The sequence below is a fragment of the Sciurus carolinensis genome, chromosome 14 (assembly GCF_902686445.1).
Source record: "Sciurus carolinensis chromosome 14, mSciCar1.2, whole genome shotgun sequence".
Taxonomy (NCBI): Eukaryota; Metazoa; Chordata; class Mammalia; order Rodentia; family Sciuridae; genus Sciurus; species Sciurus carolinensis.
Genome location: NC_062226.1, coordinates 13,572,361 through 13,589,422, shown reverse-complemented (window position 1 = coordinate 13,589,422; position 17,062 = coordinate 13,572,361). Strand labels below are relative to the sequence as shown.

Genomic DNA, 17,062 nt, shown 5'->3' with positions numbered 1-17,062 from the left:
AGAGTGCTTCCCTCACATGCACAAGGCCCTGGATTCAATCCTCAGCACCAGGGAAAAAAATAATTCACATCTGTTGGACCAGTGAGTCCTCTTCTGTTCATACACAATGGCATGCCTTTACATGCTTCATAGTAATATTTATGATGATAAAAATTTGGAAACAATTGACCAATTTAAAAATCATTTTTTAATATTTAATGACATTCAAAAGTGCTCAAGAGAACAGTGAAAAACAAATGAATAACTGAATATGGAGTATACCCCAGTTTATTTTAAAATTGTGTGTGTGTGTGTGTGTGTGTGTGTGTGTGTGTGTGGTGTGGGTGTGTTTTCCTGGAAGGAAATACCTCAAAATGCCATTGTAATGGTTATAACTTTTGGATGTTAGGATAATGATACGTTTTCAATTTTTTATCTTTTGCTTTTTAAAGTTTTTCCAAATTTTCTACAGTGAACAAATATTTTTATAATCAGAAAAGTTAATATTTAAATATCTATCTCAAAGGGCAAAACTATAATCATATCAATCTTATATAAAGTTTTCCCTATTTTGATTAATTTTAATTTGTATAAAATGTTCTTAGTACATTCTTTTGTGTATATGTAAAGATATAAATGCTTTTCAAAGTAGTTCTTCGTTAAATGTTTTTGTTGAAATGCTTCTAACAAATAATTATCAATACCTTTAAAAAGGTTTTCTTTTAAAAATATAATTAGCATCATTTATTGAGCTGAATAAAAATTTTTTGATTATCTGTTGTTTCTTCTATCAGTCAGTAGCATTATTTTTTGTTTCATTTTATAAATATTTCCAAGTCTATTTAATAGCATGAACTGTGCTTTTTTTCTGTCTATTAGAACTAAAGAACATTATGGACATATTGCAACTTGAAAACAGTGAACTACAAGGTTTGAAGCTACAACACGACCAGAAGGTGGCTGAGTTAGAGAAGACTCAGGTCGAAGTACTAGAGGTAATGAACAGCGCTGTTGTCACCTTAGCAAACTGAAGTCTTTCTCTTTTAGTCTATTGAGACCTCTTTTATCTGATTAGGAGAAAATCGAATTAGAGAATTTGCAGCAGGCAGCCCAGCAACAGAAAGGGGAAATAGAGTGGCAGAAACAGCTCCTTGACAGGAACAAACGGGAAACAGAGCGAATGACGGCTGAGATCCAAGCATTACAGTCATGTGTTGAATGCTTGAGCAAAGAAAAGGAAGATCTCCAAGAGAAATGTGACAGTTGGGAAAAGAAGTTGTCACAAACCAAAAGGTGAGAGCAAGAACAAACAAGCTTTTGGGATCCCTTTTTAAAATGAGAGTGTAGGGACTGGGCATGTGGCTCAGTGAAGAGCACTTGCCTAGCATGTACAAAGCCTTGGGTTCAGTCACCAGTACTGCAAATAAATAAAACAAAAATAACTGAGAAGGGACTGTATAAAACAAAATTAGAACATAGAGAAAAGGAAAAAAAAAAAAAAAAAGTACTCAAATGTGGTAGCATAGTATAATTCTCCAATAGCATTTTTGGTGAATTTCCTTCTAGCTTTTCTTCCCCCCTCAAAATTACTTTTTAAAATTATCTGTTGTGGTCTTTGAGGTGAAATAACACATGCTGGAAATAAAATGGAGAGGTGTACCTAATTCATTGGATAAAGACAATATCATTAAGATTTAGTTCTCCTCAAATTGCTCTATAAATTCAAAACACTGCAATGAAAAATCCCAGTAGCCTTTTTTGTTTTTTGTAGAAATTGATAAATTGGTTCTAAATTTCAAATGGAAATGCAAAGAATCTAGAATAGAATTTATGCATTTTTTTTTTAGACATAACACCAAAATAACTTTGAAAGAGAACAAAAGTTCAGGGCTAACACTACCTGATTTCAAGACTTCAATATAAAACTATAGTAACACTGTGGTATTGGTATAAAGTAGACAAATAACTCATTGGAACAGAATAGAAAGTCAAAGATAACTCTCACATATATGGGCAACTGATTTTGACAAATATATCAAAGTATTGTTTCAGTAAAGAAAAGATAGTCTCTGTAAAAAATGTTGCTAACCCAATTGGATATCCAAAACCAAAACGATGAAACCTTGATCCACATGTCACATTGTGTACAAAAATTAACTTAAAATGGGCCATGAACATAAGTGCAAAATCTAAATATAGAACCTCTAGGAGAAAGTTTTTGTGATCTCGGGTTAGGCAAAATTTTCTTAGGTGTAGCACCAAAAACATGATCCATAAAATAGTAATTTGAAAAAATTGAACTTCATCATAATTTAAAACATCTGCTCTTCAAAAGACACTATTAAGATAAGGAAAAGACATGACACAGACTGGGGACAAAAATCTTTGTGACCATGTATCCAATAAAGGACTTGTAACTTGTATTCAGACTATATATATACATGAAGAATTCTCAAAACTCAGTAGTAAGAAAATAACCCAGTTTTGTTGTTGTCATTGTTGTTTGTTTTGTTTTGATACTGAGTATTGAACCCCAGGGCACTTTACCACTTAGTTACATCCCCAGCCCTTTTTATTATTTATTTTGAGATAGGGTCTCACTAAGTTACCGAGGATCTTGCTAAGATGCTGAGGCTGGCCTCAAACTTGCAAGCCTCCTGCCTCAGCCTCCTGAGTTGCTGGGATTACAGGTGTGCACTGCCACACCCAGCTATAACAGCAAAGTTTTAAATGGATACAAGATTTGAACAGACATTTCACTCTAGAATATACACGATGGCAAGTAAATATGATAAGATGTTCAGCAACATTACTCATTAAGGAAAAGCAAATTAAAACCACAATGTAATATCCACTACACATTTATCAGAATGACCATACCACATGTTATTGAAGTACTTTCATGCACAACTGATGGGAATGTAAAATGCTACGACTGTTTTGGAAAACAGTTTGGCAGTTACTTAAAAATCAGAAGTACACCTACTCAAAGATTCAGTCATTCTGCCCTTGATACGTAGAATACACCTCAGGCATGTCTATGATAGGGACAAACCCTGTACCACTGTGCTTCCTGCTTTTTCGCCTGTCACAAGTTAGCAGTACGTTTTGATCCTCAGATGTCCCGAATTCTAATATCATCCATTTTTTGTCCATGATTTTTATAAAACCTGAATTTAGTAAGTCACTTTGGGGAGGAAAAATCTCCTATTTAGAAAGCTCATAAGACTTCATTTAAAAATGAGTTCGACAATCTTGAGTTTTAAGATTTATATTCATTCAGACTTTCCATAACTGTACATTGTGAAAGGGCAACACTATTCCTCAGTCATATCTTGTGTGAGCTTAACTATTTCACATTTGACAGTCTGACTTATTTTTGTGTGGTAGGGTTTTAGCAACTACAGAAGAAAATAGCAAAATGGAGCAATCAAATTTAGAAAACTTGGAATTGAATGTCAGAAAACTACAGCAGGAGCTGGACCAGCTAAACAGAGACAAGCTGTCACTGCATAAGGACATTTCAGCAATGCAGCCACAGCTCCACGGTAGGAGGCAGCAGAGCAGGAGAGATGTGATTTTTTTCCCCCTTTGTTAAATTCCTTGTGTGATTTTTTTTTCTTTTTACAGAAGTAATTTATGCAAATGGGCAAGGGTTTCTTTCTAGTTAGATTGTGGTAATGGTTTCCCAACTCTTGAAGATACTAAAAGCCTTTGAATTGTACACTTTAAATAGGACATACATGATATGTGAATTTTATCTCAGTAGATCTGTTTTTCTAAAAACTTGAATTCATGTTCTTTAGAGAACAATTTTAAAACATAACAAAAAAGATGAAATAATAATTATTATTGACTTCACCCCTCAAAGGTAATGCCTATTAACAGTTTGGTAAATATTCTTCCAGATTTTTCCTAGGGGTGTGTGTGGTTTAATGCAAATAATAAACATTTTTTATTACCAAATCTTTATAATTGTTTAGGAGAAACTGCTGTCATTCTAGCTAATAACAACTTGTTGAGCATTTATTATGCACTCGACCTAATGCATTTTCTCATTTAATCCTCATAACATTTTTAGGAGATAGAAACTGTTGTTTACCCATTTACATATGAGGAAACCTAAGCTTAGTTTTCTTGTAATATGTTGAGTCACACTATTAGTAATTGACAAAGACAATATAGATATAAATTTAATTCCTAAATTGTCTTCCTAAAAAGTATTAAATTTACATTACCAGCATGTAGAAGGTACATATTTTTACACCATGCATCTCACCAACAATATTATTTGTGAATCTCTGTTTTCAGTGTGGATTGAACCTCTGGGGACTGTAGCACTGAGCTACATGCTTAGTCCCTTTTATTTTTTTCATTTTTTGAGACAGGGTCTAAGGTAACCCAGTCTGGCCTCAAACTTGTGATCCTCTTGCCTCCGCTCCCAAGTTGCTGGAATTACAAGTGTATACCACTTGTTTTTATTGTGAGATTTTTGAATATAAAAATATTTAAAAACCTGGACTCCCAGCCAAGATCTGGGTTGTGCATTTATCCCTGTCTTTTGACTTGTAATAAGTGAGTGTGACATCGTCATTCATTCAACAGAAATAAGTTGGAATTCACTCTGTTGGACTTTTTTTGGGAAGGTGACTGGTGAAAATCTGTTATGTATACATACTATATGTAATTTTATTAAAATGTTGTTTCTGTAGAAAAACGAGAAGCTGTGAAGTCACTACAGGAGGAACTAGCTAATGTACAAAACCATTTGAACCTAGCAAAACAGGTAAGGTTAACAAGTATAATCTTCTGTTAGTATCCCGAAGGCATGCATACAATTGGTGACATAATAAAAATGTCAAGTAGGCTGATTTCTTATCACACCAGCAGGTCATAGGGCCATTTATATAATGCAACTCTCAGATAACACTTCGGTATACAGCAGTGGTGTTCTAATTTAATCTGGCCCTAGAACTCTTGATTCAAACGAAGTTTTACTCAAAACAAGTATGTAGAGTGGTGGCTATACCAGAGCCATGTAGTTCCTCTGGGGACCAGAGGGGGACCACCCCTTATCCATGGCATAGGCAAGGCCTTCAAGATGAGCCTTAGAACTGATCACCTATTGATGCACAGGGTTTGATGTGAATAGGGGAGATTCTTGACCCTGGTCTTACCATCATTTTCCTGAAGGTGATTCAGTGTTGTCCTGTGGGAAGAGTGCTGTAATCTGATTTTCAAAGAACTTCAAGCAAGTTCTGGGTCTCATTTTCTACTGTGTAAATTAGAAGTTAGATTAAACATCTAAATTCTTTTCCTTGTACCTTTAAGATTGTGTTTCTGAGAAATATAAAACTTATAATCAAAATAGTCTACTTATAAAAAAATCCTGCAAAGGTTCTTGTGAATATTTTTTGTGTTAGAAATATGCTTTAAAATGCTTAATTTGGGTTCCTTAAAAAGGCATTTAATTTCCAAACAAGCTGTGAGGTGGCTCTTTGTTTTTTGTTTCCCCCCATCCACCCACCTCATTGACAAGGCAGCTAAAGCTGAGAGGAACTGAGAGTCTTACTGAAGATTTTTGACACCTTATTCTTTAGGCACTAAAAAAGAGGAAAGCCAGCAATTAAGTTGATTCCTGAATCTTTTCTGTAAGTCTGTTGAGAGATAAAGGCTATGGAAACAATGCTGCTCATTTCATCAAATATGGTAGATGGTGGATTGGCACTGGCCACCCCTGTAAAGACAGTGTGAGTCCTTTCGATTTGTTCTACCTATAGGACCTGCTTCATACCACCAGCCGTCAGAATGTACTGCTTGGTGAGCAGACCCGGCTCCAGAAGGACATCAGTGAGTGGATAGAGAGGTTCGAGAGCTATCAAAAAGAAGCCGAGGCTAAACAGCAGCAACTCCAAGTGCTTCAGAATGAGATTGACGAAAACAAGCTGAAGCTAGACCAGCAAGAAACGGTACTACACGTTCATGACTACGTGGAAGGACCCGTCTCTTACCTGTATGAACTTTTTCCTGTGACGGAGCTGCTGGAAAGCACCCTTGTCTCTCTGCTGCCCTGTGTAACTAAGTGCAGCTTTTACACCAGCTCTGTGACTCTCTGTGATGGTCCCTTAAAGTCATAGGACATTGTCCTGTAAAGAATCATAATGCCACGTGCCCTTTGCTGCCCAGGTGGCTTCCCAGCCCCTGCTTCATCCATTTTCATCACTTTTGCAAAGGAGCTACTCTGTCCTGTAGCTGTTTTTCTCCTTTCTGTTGAACTGAAATCTGTCCCATGTTCATCTGGGACCTGAGTGTTTACTATTTTATGACCAAGGTTTTTCTCTGCTAAGATGTTTCAGAGGCTCCATAGAGAGAGAGAAAATGAAGAAAATAAATTAGAAGCCAGTAAAGTGACACTGAAGGAGCAGCGGCACCAGCTGGAAAAGGAATTAATGGACCAGAAAAGCAAACTGAGCCAGGTGCTCATTCAGATGTCAGTGGCAGAAGAGCGGGTGAGGACTCTGCAAGAAGAGGAGAAGTGGGGCGAGACCCTAGAGAAGACTCTGTCCCAAACCAGTACGTACCCTGAAACGGCCCAGGGCAGGGATGGGGCAGGGCCCAGAGGATGGAAGGGGAAATTGTGTGAAGGAGACCTGGGCCCCAGCCAGGCAGGGGCAGGGGCAGGAAAGCAGCAGCCCTGAGAGGAGGAGACAGGGACAGAGACAAGGGGGATGTGTGTCTTGCTGGAGAAGTTTGATCCTAAGACTGAAAGCAGTCTTTACCACATTGCCTCCTTCAAGGATGTTACCTTAAGAAAGTGGAACAGTATGGCGAAGAAGGGTGGAGATATTCCCTAGCACACTATGCACTTTGGGAATAGTGATCTGTTTTGCTCAACCAGTCAAAAAAACAATATTAACAATTCTTCTGTCCTCAGTTGACATAGTAAGTGGTACTAGAATACAGGTATTTGGGGGGCTAGGGTTCTGGCTCAGTGGAAGAGCACTTGCCTAGTACATGGGAGGCACTGGGTTCAATCCTCAGCACCACATGTAAGTAAAAAAAGTCTATTGTCAACTAAAAAATATTCTTAAAAAATACAAGTATTTCCTTCGAGTCAGTTTGCTCCCTCTTGAACCTTATGTAAATGAACTTTGTTTGAAAATCCAGGGTACATGGTCATCAATGAACAATTTTTCTTTCTTAAACCACAGCGTTTAATAGGCTCAGAAAATGTTGTGGATTCAGGTGTCTGAAAGGGTTGTCACTCCTTTTTTCTAGCAACTCATGATACACTCAGGCCCAGTCATTTCATAATGAAAATGAAACTAACAAATACGCTGAGTCCTGACCGCGCCAGAGGTGTTGAACATGAAATACGAGTAGAATGCTACTCCAGATAGGGTGATAAGAAAAATCTCTTTTAAAATGCCACTTTTATTTGTAAGCATCTTTATTGAGTGCTCACTCTGTCCCCAGTGTTTGCCTATGTGGTTCCAGTAAACACCAGAAGTATGCTCCTCAGCTATAAAGTGGGGCCAGGCTGCTGCAGGAACCAGCTCCAAATCCGGTGCCTTTTCTACTGCACCACCTCCTGTGAAGGAAGTACTGGTGTGTCTCCCTTTATTAAAATCAAAGTTTGTATAGTTTGATTACAGGCACAGTCATGCACACCTGTAATCCAAGCTGCTCAGAGGCTAAGGGCAGGAGGATTGCAAGTTTGAGGCCAACCTCAAAGAAAGACCCTGTCTCAAAAAAAAAAAAACTGGGATGAAGCTCAGGAGTAAAATTCCCCTAGATTCAATCCCCAGTACCAAATCAAGTTTTATTAAAAAAAAAAAAAACTTCAGGAGTCTGTTGTGGGTTTCCTGCACCTGAGGGCCTGTATTTATCCTCATTTTGTCTCAGAGACTCAAAGGAAAAAGTTTTTGTCACTTTGGGATCAGGCCTCCAGGAACTAGTTACCTCAGGATGTGCCTTACTTGGATCTTTCCTGGTCTCACGGAGTGGTCAGGGCATACTGGTGAGATGTGGTAATGGAGGGCAGCCCCAAGCAGGTAGCCTGTCACCCTTTTGCAGTCTGCCTGTGAAGAAAGGAAAGGAAAGTTCTGCCTGCAGCTGCCCCAGGGCCTCCTGCCAAACTACCTAAAATGCTCATTTCAGAGCTGCAGCTTTCAGAACGGGAGCAGCAGTTAGTGGAAAAGTCAAACGAGCTGCTGGCTCTCCAGAAGGAGACAGACACCATGAGGGCAGACTTCAGCCTCTTGCGGAACCAGTTGTTAACAGAGAGAAAGAAAGCCGAGAAGCAGGTGGCCGGCCTGAAGGAAGCACTCCAGATCCAGCGGAGCCAGCTGGAGAAGAACCTTCTTGTGAGTACCTGTCGCCCTGGCGCTTTATGAGATGATGCTGCATTTAAATTTTTAAACTGCAACACCAGAATATTAATACCCCAACCGCCCAGTCCCTAAGCCAACTGTTGTTGCTGTGCTTGTGGAGAATTTGCTCTTGAAACTCATGGTAAGTTTTGCCTGCAACTGGGCTGCAGCCCCAGAGTAGCGCTGGCTGCTGGCTGGACAGCATCCCATGAACAGTGTCAGCACGAAGTAGAGCGAGTTTCTGCTGTGGCCCACTTCAGGGACGAGGGTGTTGGAGAGGGCTTGGAGACATTTTTACACAGCTGCAGTCATCGCTTACAAATTATTCTCATCCTGCCCTTTTTAGTCAGCATTGGCATTAATCATTATCCTAAGACCAGGAAGCTCAATCTACCATGATTTTATCCCTGAAATAAATTTGGGTGGGTATAATTAAATAGCTGAGAGCTATTTGTGGTGGGTAGAGGCAAGTGGCTCAATGACTTTTACAGGAATAATGCTCTGATGGGATTAAGGAGCCTTGTTCCGTGAAAGGAACTTTTAAGCCATATGTGTTCCCAGAGGGTGGTATACTTGCAGCTAGCAATAGACAAGGTGACTGTAAAGATAGAATATAGATGTTTAAAGTTTACTCCTCCCAATAACATTATGATGATGGGTTCTGTTGTTCCCATTTTACAGACAATTAATGGAGACTCAGAGAAAGTAACTTAACAAAGGTAATGCAGCAGATGGGGGTTCAGACTTTGGGCTAATAGATTGACATGTGTGGACTCCTGGCTATACCAAAGACGTAAATAGACTTATCCCCATTTTATAGCTAGGGAAGCTGAGGTCAAGAGCGAGATGGAGTCACAGAGCTAGTGAATATGTGAGCCATGTTTGGACTGTGGGGTCATTTCTCCCCTGTCTAGGAGCAGAAACAGGAGAAGAGCTGCATGCAGAAGGAGATGGCAACCATGGAGCTGGTAGCCCAGGACAACCATGAGCGGGCCAGGCGCCTGATGAAGGAGCTCACCCAGATGCAGCAGGAGTACCTGGAGCTCAGGAAACAGGTGTGTGACCAGGACCCTCTGCTGGCCGGCCTCGGCAGGAGGGCTCAGTAAGCACTCCTTGCCCTCAGGGCTTAAACAGGTTGTGATGGATTTAGTATCTCTCTTAAGAGGATTATTTCTTTATGGAAATCTTGAAAGGCTGGTGATAAGAAGGTTCTGTAAGTCAAATCTAAAAAAACAAATTTAACTTAAATTTTAAAATATACCTCCCCAAGAGAAAAAAGTATTTGTTAAAAATATGCTTTTAAGGTGGGTGCCGTGGCACAGGCCTGTAATCCCAGCAGCTCGGGAGGCTGAGAGAGGAGAATCGAGAGTTCAAAGCCAGCCTCAACAAAAGCGAGGCACTAAGCAACTCAGTGAGACCCTGTCTCTAATAAAATACAACATAGGGCGAGGATGTGGCTCAGTGGTCAAGTGCCCCTGAGTTCAATCCTTAGTACCTACCCCCCACCCCCCCAAAAATATGCTTTTAAAATTCTCTTAAAGCTAGATGTGATGATGCACACCTATAATCCTGTAATCTCAGCTACTTGGGAGGCTGAGGCTGGAGGATCCCAAGTTCAAGGCTGGCCTGAGCAACTGAGGTGTCTCAAAGTAAAAAATAAAAAGGGCTGGGGATATAGTTCAGTGGTAGAGCATCCATGGGTTGGGTTCAGTCCCCAGTACTACAAAACAAACAAACAAACAAAAAAAAACTAAAATTCTCTTCTTAAGTTCAATAAGCTTTTTATGGAGGTTATTGAAAGAAAACAATGGTAATTCTTTAGCATAAAACTTTATCATGGCCCAAATATTTTTATACTAGAAATAAGTCTATAATAACCAAATCTCCAGGTAAGAAAAAATAGTCCCAGGGAATCCTTTGGTAACATGTAACCAGGTGGAAAGCATAAAACCAGTTCATGCTTGGACTGGTTGTCTCCAGCACTAGATGCTCCTGTTGTCCCTTCACCAAGGCCAGCATCTGGGCCAGCCCTGAACTCTAGTGGAACTGCCGTGGCCACTCAGTTGTTCTTACTTTGTAGTTTGGGTGATTCCATGTAACCATTCCAGTTTCACCTGTGCTGCCAAAGTCCCCAATCCTCCCACCCCCGACACACACACAGACACCCTTTGACTCAAGGGAAAATACTCTTAAAAATGATTTATAAGCCACATCCCTTACCTATTCTAGCTGGCTCTGCAAACTTGGTAGGGCATTTAGCAGTACAGTAGGAATGAACCTAATAGCTTTGCTAATAAGCTCCTTATGGGGAGAGCCACAAATCTCAGGTGTTAAACAGCCCAACACTTCGGGAAAACGCCAGGCTGCTCAAACCACCGGACTGTTCCCGTGAAGTGAGCGCGTTTGACCAGGACATCCCTCAGGTCCTCGCAGCTTTGCACTCAGTCCAGACCACATATGACCTGTTTCAGTAAATGATCCTTTTCTCATTTGAAGTTTCATCATTACAGCTGCCAGTTAGGTACCACCAAGGTGCTTCATCCAAATTCTCTTATTTCTGAGGAGAAGGTATTATCTCCATGTAAGTGAGGTAACAGAAGATCAGCTCATTTGCTCAGAGGTCATACTGGTAATGTATGCTGGAACCGAGATTGGCATTCAACTCTCACTCCAAAGAGATCGACTTCTAGAGAGTAATTCACCTTCAAGAAACATTATGCACATGCTTTTCAAAATGGAAGTTGTGCCTATCAGAATGGTATAAAATTGTTTGCTTAGTAGCTTGGAGATACTTGAGTATTTGAAAAATCATGTTTTTACAGTTCTACTATTCATGGTTCAAAAGCTCAACTTCTGATGGGGTCACATCCCAATAAACCCGTCTTAAGTTGAAAGTGTCATAGGTTGAAAGTGCATTTAATACACCTACCCTGCCGAGCATCGTACTTCAACAGCACAGTACGATGTGCAGATCGTTTGCCCTTGTGATCAGGTCAGGCTGACTGGGAGCCATGACTTGCTGCTGCTGTTCAGCATCAAAAGAGTGTGCATGTGGCTAGCCCAGGAGAAGGTCAAGATGCAAAGTACACTTTCTACTGAGCATATATCACTTTTGCACCATAATAAAGCCAGAAAATCATTTAAGTTGAAGCAGGCATGGTAGCACATACCTGTATATAATCCCAGCTACTTGGGCAGCTCAGGCAGGAGGATTTCAGGTTCAAGACCAGCCTGGGCAACACGGGGAGACCCTGTCTCAAAACACGTCTTTAAGTTGAACCATCTTAAGACAGGGATTGTCTGCAGTTATCTGTAAATCTTTGAATACTAGACACATTCGATAGCTCACCTCTAGGTATTTAACTCTTTGTTTAGATAGCGAACCAAAAAGACCTGGAGAGAAGACAAATGGAAATCAGTGATGCAATGAGGACACTTAAGTCTGAGGTTAAAGACGAAATAAGAACCAGCTTGAAGAACCTCAACCAGTTTCTTCCAGAACTGCCAGAAAATCTAACAGCTATTTTGGAAAGAAATGAAAACCTAGAAGGAGAGTTGGAAAGCTTGAAGGAGAACTTCCCATTCACTGTGAATGAGAGGCCATTTGAAGAAAAACCTAGTTTTTCCCAAGTTCACATAACGGTAAGGGTGTATCATGCTATTCCCTGGGCTTCAGAGGAGGAGAGTTTGGTTTCCACCTCCTCCAGTTAAGCTAAAAACAGGTTTGGAGGTGCGGGAGTGGAAAGGCTGGTTGTCTCCCACCCATGGCACTTGGTGACTCATTGAGGTCTCCCTTTTCCTTTTGCAAAAGGATGAGCACTGGCGTGGGGAAGCGCTCCGAGAGAGACTGCGGCACCGGGAAGATCGACTCAAGGTTACCCTTAAAAACAAAACAAAAACAAAAACAGTCTGGTGGTGTGGCTCAGTGGTAGGGCACTTGCCTAGAATACACAAGGCCCTGGGTTCCTCCCTGGTACCACAAAACAAAACAAAACGATGTGAGATTCTTGGCACTTGGGGGAAAGTGGGGGAAATTTCTCATTCACAAGCTGCTGTCACATCCACTATTTTGCAGCACTCAAAAATTTATAGATGACATGGTTGAAGTTCAGAGAAGTGGACATCACACAACTAGTGAATGGCACTCAGTGTTTTAAGATCATGAATTCTAGGGCCGGGTGTAGCTAGTGGTGAAGCACTTGCTTAGCAATAACCACAAACCTTGGTTTGGTCTCCAGCACCCCAAAAAACATGAATTCTGGAATTAAGTCCAATATTCTTTAACCTGTGCAGTGCTGCTTTACTTCAGCTGGAAATGACAGAAACTAAGTATTTGAAACAGGAAAGAGAGACACAGTGATGAACTGTAAAGACACCACAAGCCAGTGGTTGGGAGAAGGTTGAGAACCCTGGAGAAGCAGGCCTTTGAGTGTCAGATAGGGAACTGTGTGGCTCAGAGCATGTTGTGTGAAGGCCTGTGGTCTGTTAGCAGGAGTCTAGGATTTAGTGACCAGCTTCAGCCTAAGGATCTGGGGGTTCAGTACTAGGAGCTGAAATGAGAGGGAGGCAGAATGAGAGGACAGGACTCATCTTTTGGCAGTGGCTGCTCCTGCACAGCAGAGCCGGGGAGGGAACAGCACTGCAGCACTGAGTGGAGCCCTGTGACTTCCAGTGACATTCTCCTGCACACGTGGCTGTTTTAGTCAGTTATATAATTAAATCAAGTTAAAAATTCAGTCTTTGGTTGCTACATTTCAAATGCTTAGTAGCCATGTGTGTCTAGTGGCTGCTCTAGATAGCTACAACCAGATACAGAACATTCCATCATTGCAGAAAGTGCAGCGGAGGGTGGAGCGTGCTGCCTTGGACTGAATCATTTCAGGATTAGCGCACAGAGAGGCCAAAAGACACTGTGAATCAAACACATAGCGAGGAGACCCTGCAGATCCCAGGCATTAACTAAGCATCCGATTCTTGACAGACAAGAAAAAAGACGAGGCAGTAATTAAGTGGGGAGTCAGGAGAAGCAGAAATCCTAAGTGTTGCTACAGTGGAAAGAATGGATGGGTGAAAGACCCGGTTAATGACAACACAAATGGTAAAAGTTTGTTGGGCCCACAGGGGCTTCCATCCTTCCCTGGCACCTCCTTCAGTTGTTTCTAAGGACTCAGCATTTCCAGCAGCCCCTCCTACTGTGGAGGATAAGGAAGCGGTGTAACACACACTCTGGCCCGTGTCTGCTGCACAGAACCCCTTCTAACACTTTCAGGCCCAGCTTCGCCACTGTATGTCCAAGCAAGCAGACGTATTAATCAAAGGAAAGCGGCAGACAGAGGGCACTTTACATAGCTTGAGGAGACAAGTGGATGCTTTAGGGGAATTGGTCACCAGCACCTCTGCAGATTCAGCGTCGTCACTGTCTCACCTGGAGTCTTCCTTTGCAGAAGACTGTCCACTCGGGCAAAGTCAGGTAAGAGGAAGCCCTCAGAGTTTAATGTTACATGGGAAGTACTTGAAAGCTTTGGGATACATGATCTAGAGTGGACCAGGGTCAAAATGCCACCTTCAACTCTGGAAAAGTTTATCAAAGATAGTTTTTTGTGGCCTGTGGGAAAGCTGGAGTCGCCTGGCTCATAGGTATCCAAAAAGGAAAGCCGAAGGCTTAGGAAGTGGATCAGCACTGAAGAGTGCGCGAGTTGGCAGGGATGCAGAGATCCCGCTCCTCCTGTCCTCCATTTCAGTGTAAAGTGCTTAGACTGATGAGGCCAGTTTGAGTCTTGAGTTTCATCTGTCTGTCTGTCTCCCTGTGTCCTGGGGAAAGATGACTATTAATAATAATGATAGTGCTTATTATTATTTTGCAATAAAAAATTTGAATGAAGATCTCTTAACCCTAGGTCTGTAACAAACTGAATTTCACAAAGTTTTCTTTGTGAGACTTAGATAAGGTTAAGAGGAACATGAAACTATTCTCATTGAACTGTTACCAGTATTACTGTAGGAGACAGAAAATAGCTTCTGTTTTTGAGTGCCTATTATGTACACACACATTGTGAACCCTTTACATATAACATCCCATTTTATCTTTACATCCTGGCATGTCCTTTTATACTAAAATGATAAATGACCCGGTCAAAGATGTAGCAAAGGACAAATCCAGGAATTACTGGCCAGTCTGAGCCGTTTATTGTAATGGTTGAACCACAGGGAACATTCAAGGACAACTTTCTCTTTAATAGGCCCAAGAGGGGCAAGTAAGTGACTTACGTAGGTCACAAAAACTAATTAGTAGCAGAGCCAAGATTTGAATATGATTACATTAACACCTTCTGTAGTGAGACCCAAGTGAGGTGAAGGCCAGAAGTTCCATCATGGCCTCAGAGCAGGGTCAAGGAAGAGGAAGCACCAGGCATGGAAACAGGTGGGCTCCGTAGCAGCCCAGAGTTGTGAGAAGAGCACGTGGAGGGTCAGGAGCCAGGTTCAGTTACCAGCTCAAGATTGCACCCAAGAGTTCAGATGCTCGAATGCAGGAAAATAAGAGATGTTGGAGCAGGAGGAGGGGCAAGGTAGTTAGAATGGTTTAAAACCTGGGGCTGAAATCCAGCCTTCCATGGGATAAAGGTTGAACTAGGTTGGAGTGGGGCGCTGGCCTGTGAGCCCTTGCACATTTCTTTTCTTTTCAGGGCTCCTTCCAAGTTCCACAAGGTCCATCAGAACTGCCAGACGTTTACCAGCACGGATCCCATTAACAGCTTCCTGCTCACAGGGTACATGTTAAAGAGTTCTTTTCTTCTGTTTTCCCCCTCCTCACGTACTGGAGACTGTACCTGGGGCCTTAACACATGGTATGCAAGCACTCCCCTCCCACTGGGCTACATCCCCAGCACATGAGATCTTTTTCTTTCTTTCTTTTTTTTTTTTAGGATGTTGATAGACCTTTATTTTATTCATTCATTTATATGTGGTGCTGGGAATCGAACCCAGTGCCTCACACATGCTAGGCAAGTGCTCTGCCACTGGGCCACAACCCCAGCCCACATGAGATCTTTTAAAACCAAGCACTTTCAATTGGATGATCTTCAATTCCAGCAGTCTTATAAAAAAATCTTTAACTTTTTTCTCTCATAATCTTGAAGTGGTTAATCTTAAAATACTTTTTGGCTGGAAATGTAGACCAGTGATAGTGCACTTGCCTGGCCCATGAGGGCCTGGGTTCAGTCCTCAGCCTTGGGGGGAAAAAGAAAAAGTCCAAAGATACTCAGTGTGTGATTTTTCCTGCCAGCCACTGTGCCATCATTTCTGATAAGGCAGTTTTCACTGTCAGAAGGCCTGAATTCATCCTTCGCACCTTTTTGTCTTACACTGTAGGAAAAGGATGGCCCACCAGGATGAGTACTGTACTATCTTGTGTAAACGCAGCTGAGGACACACCTTTCTCCACTACCTCACTAGCTCCCAGATTGCATCGTCGTTTGGTTTTATTAAGATCCAGCGGATCAAGATGCTGAAAGTCCACTCTATCGTGCTTGTACCATTAATGCCAAGATTTTTGTAAACCACTTGTATATATGGGAATAGTTGTAAACACTTTAAACCGATTTCCTAGATGGCTGAAACCTTTGTTTTTAATCTTGGAATGTGTTTTTATAAAGACAGTGCTGACCTTAATTAATTGTATTATTTGTATCTGTACACTGGAAAACCTAGTTTCAAAGAATGTATTTAACTTAAAGCCCCTCTTCTTTTATACAGTTTCAAGTTATTTTTGGGTTCTGCTTAAAATTTATTTTTCGTATAAAAATAAAAGATACAAGCAACTTGGGTCTGTCATCTAACTTTATATTTCACAGATCTGTGACATGTGAAAGCCATCCAATTTAATTCCAAGAAAATGACAATCTTCCAGATGGTTTTACCATCCTTTACCTGGAAATTGGTCATATTTACCATCTTTGACTGTTTCTTGATTCAAAAATACTATAAGACCATTATGCTTAAGACACTTTTCCTTGGCCAGTACTATTCTTTGGGGGGGAATTAGGAAAACTTTATTTTTTACGGACACTAACCCAGTCATAAGTTCATATTGTACTTAAGACTTTTAAACTTTTGAATTAAAATTAACAGCTCAATTCCATGACCTATACATTTCTCTAAAAACAAGAACAACAGGTAGGCACACATCTGTAATCCCAGCTACTTGAGAGGCAGAAGGATCCCAAATTAAGAGGCTAGCCTCAGCAAAATAAAAAAAGAGCCAGGAATGTAGCTCAGTGATAGAGCCCCCTAGGTTCAATCCCCAGTACGACAGGGAAAAAAATACCATCACAGTTATGTGGTAATAGAATTATTCCCAAAGGGTAAATATGTAATAGATAAGGTTTCAAATTTTCCCAAGAACTGTTTTCTAGGCCACCAAATAGCTTTTGAGCCATAATCAGCATTATACCATGTTATCATACAAAATAGCACAGTACAATAATCCCTTGCCACCAAGGTTTAGATTCCTAAAGTTGGGCTAGAACTGGATCATTACGCTACTGCATAAATGTAATTACAATAAAGACAATGGAAGTGACATACAATTTATTGACTATGTTCTAGAAGCCATATTTCTAAAACAAAACTTGGTTTGTTTTTTGTATTTACATTTTCCTTCATTTTTGCAAGTCTTAGCAAAATGGTCAAAGGCCTGGCCCATTCACAGTCCT

The 17,062-nt window shown here is 40.9% G+C and overlaps 1 protein-coding gene across 1 annotated transcript in view; it reads left to right on the top strand.

Moving 5' to 3' along the window:
• Cntrl (centriolin) overlaps nt 1-16,262 on the top strand; it is a 101,977-nt gene extending 85,715 nt beyond the window's left edge. The window contains 13 exon segments of the mRNA XM_047524737.1: nt 859-974; nt 1,055-1,272; nt 3,370-3,527; nt 4,692-4,765; nt 5,760-5,948; nt 6,327-6,552; nt 8,140-8,345; nt 9,266-9,406; nt 11,727-11,993; nt 12,163-12,225; nt 13,621-13,821; nt 15,035-15,118; nt 15,720-16,262. Of these exon segments, the coding sequence (XP_047380693.1) occupies nt 859-974; nt 1,055-1,272; nt 3,370-3,527; nt 4,692-4,765; nt 5,760-5,948; nt 6,327-6,552; nt 8,140-8,345; nt 9,266-9,406; nt 11,727-11,993; nt 12,163-12,225; nt 13,621-13,821; nt 15,035-15,100 (1,925 nt within the window). The 3' untranslated portion in view covers nt 15,101-15,118; nt 15,720-16,262.
• The last annotated feature ends 800 nt before the right edge of the window (nt 16,263-17,062 follow it).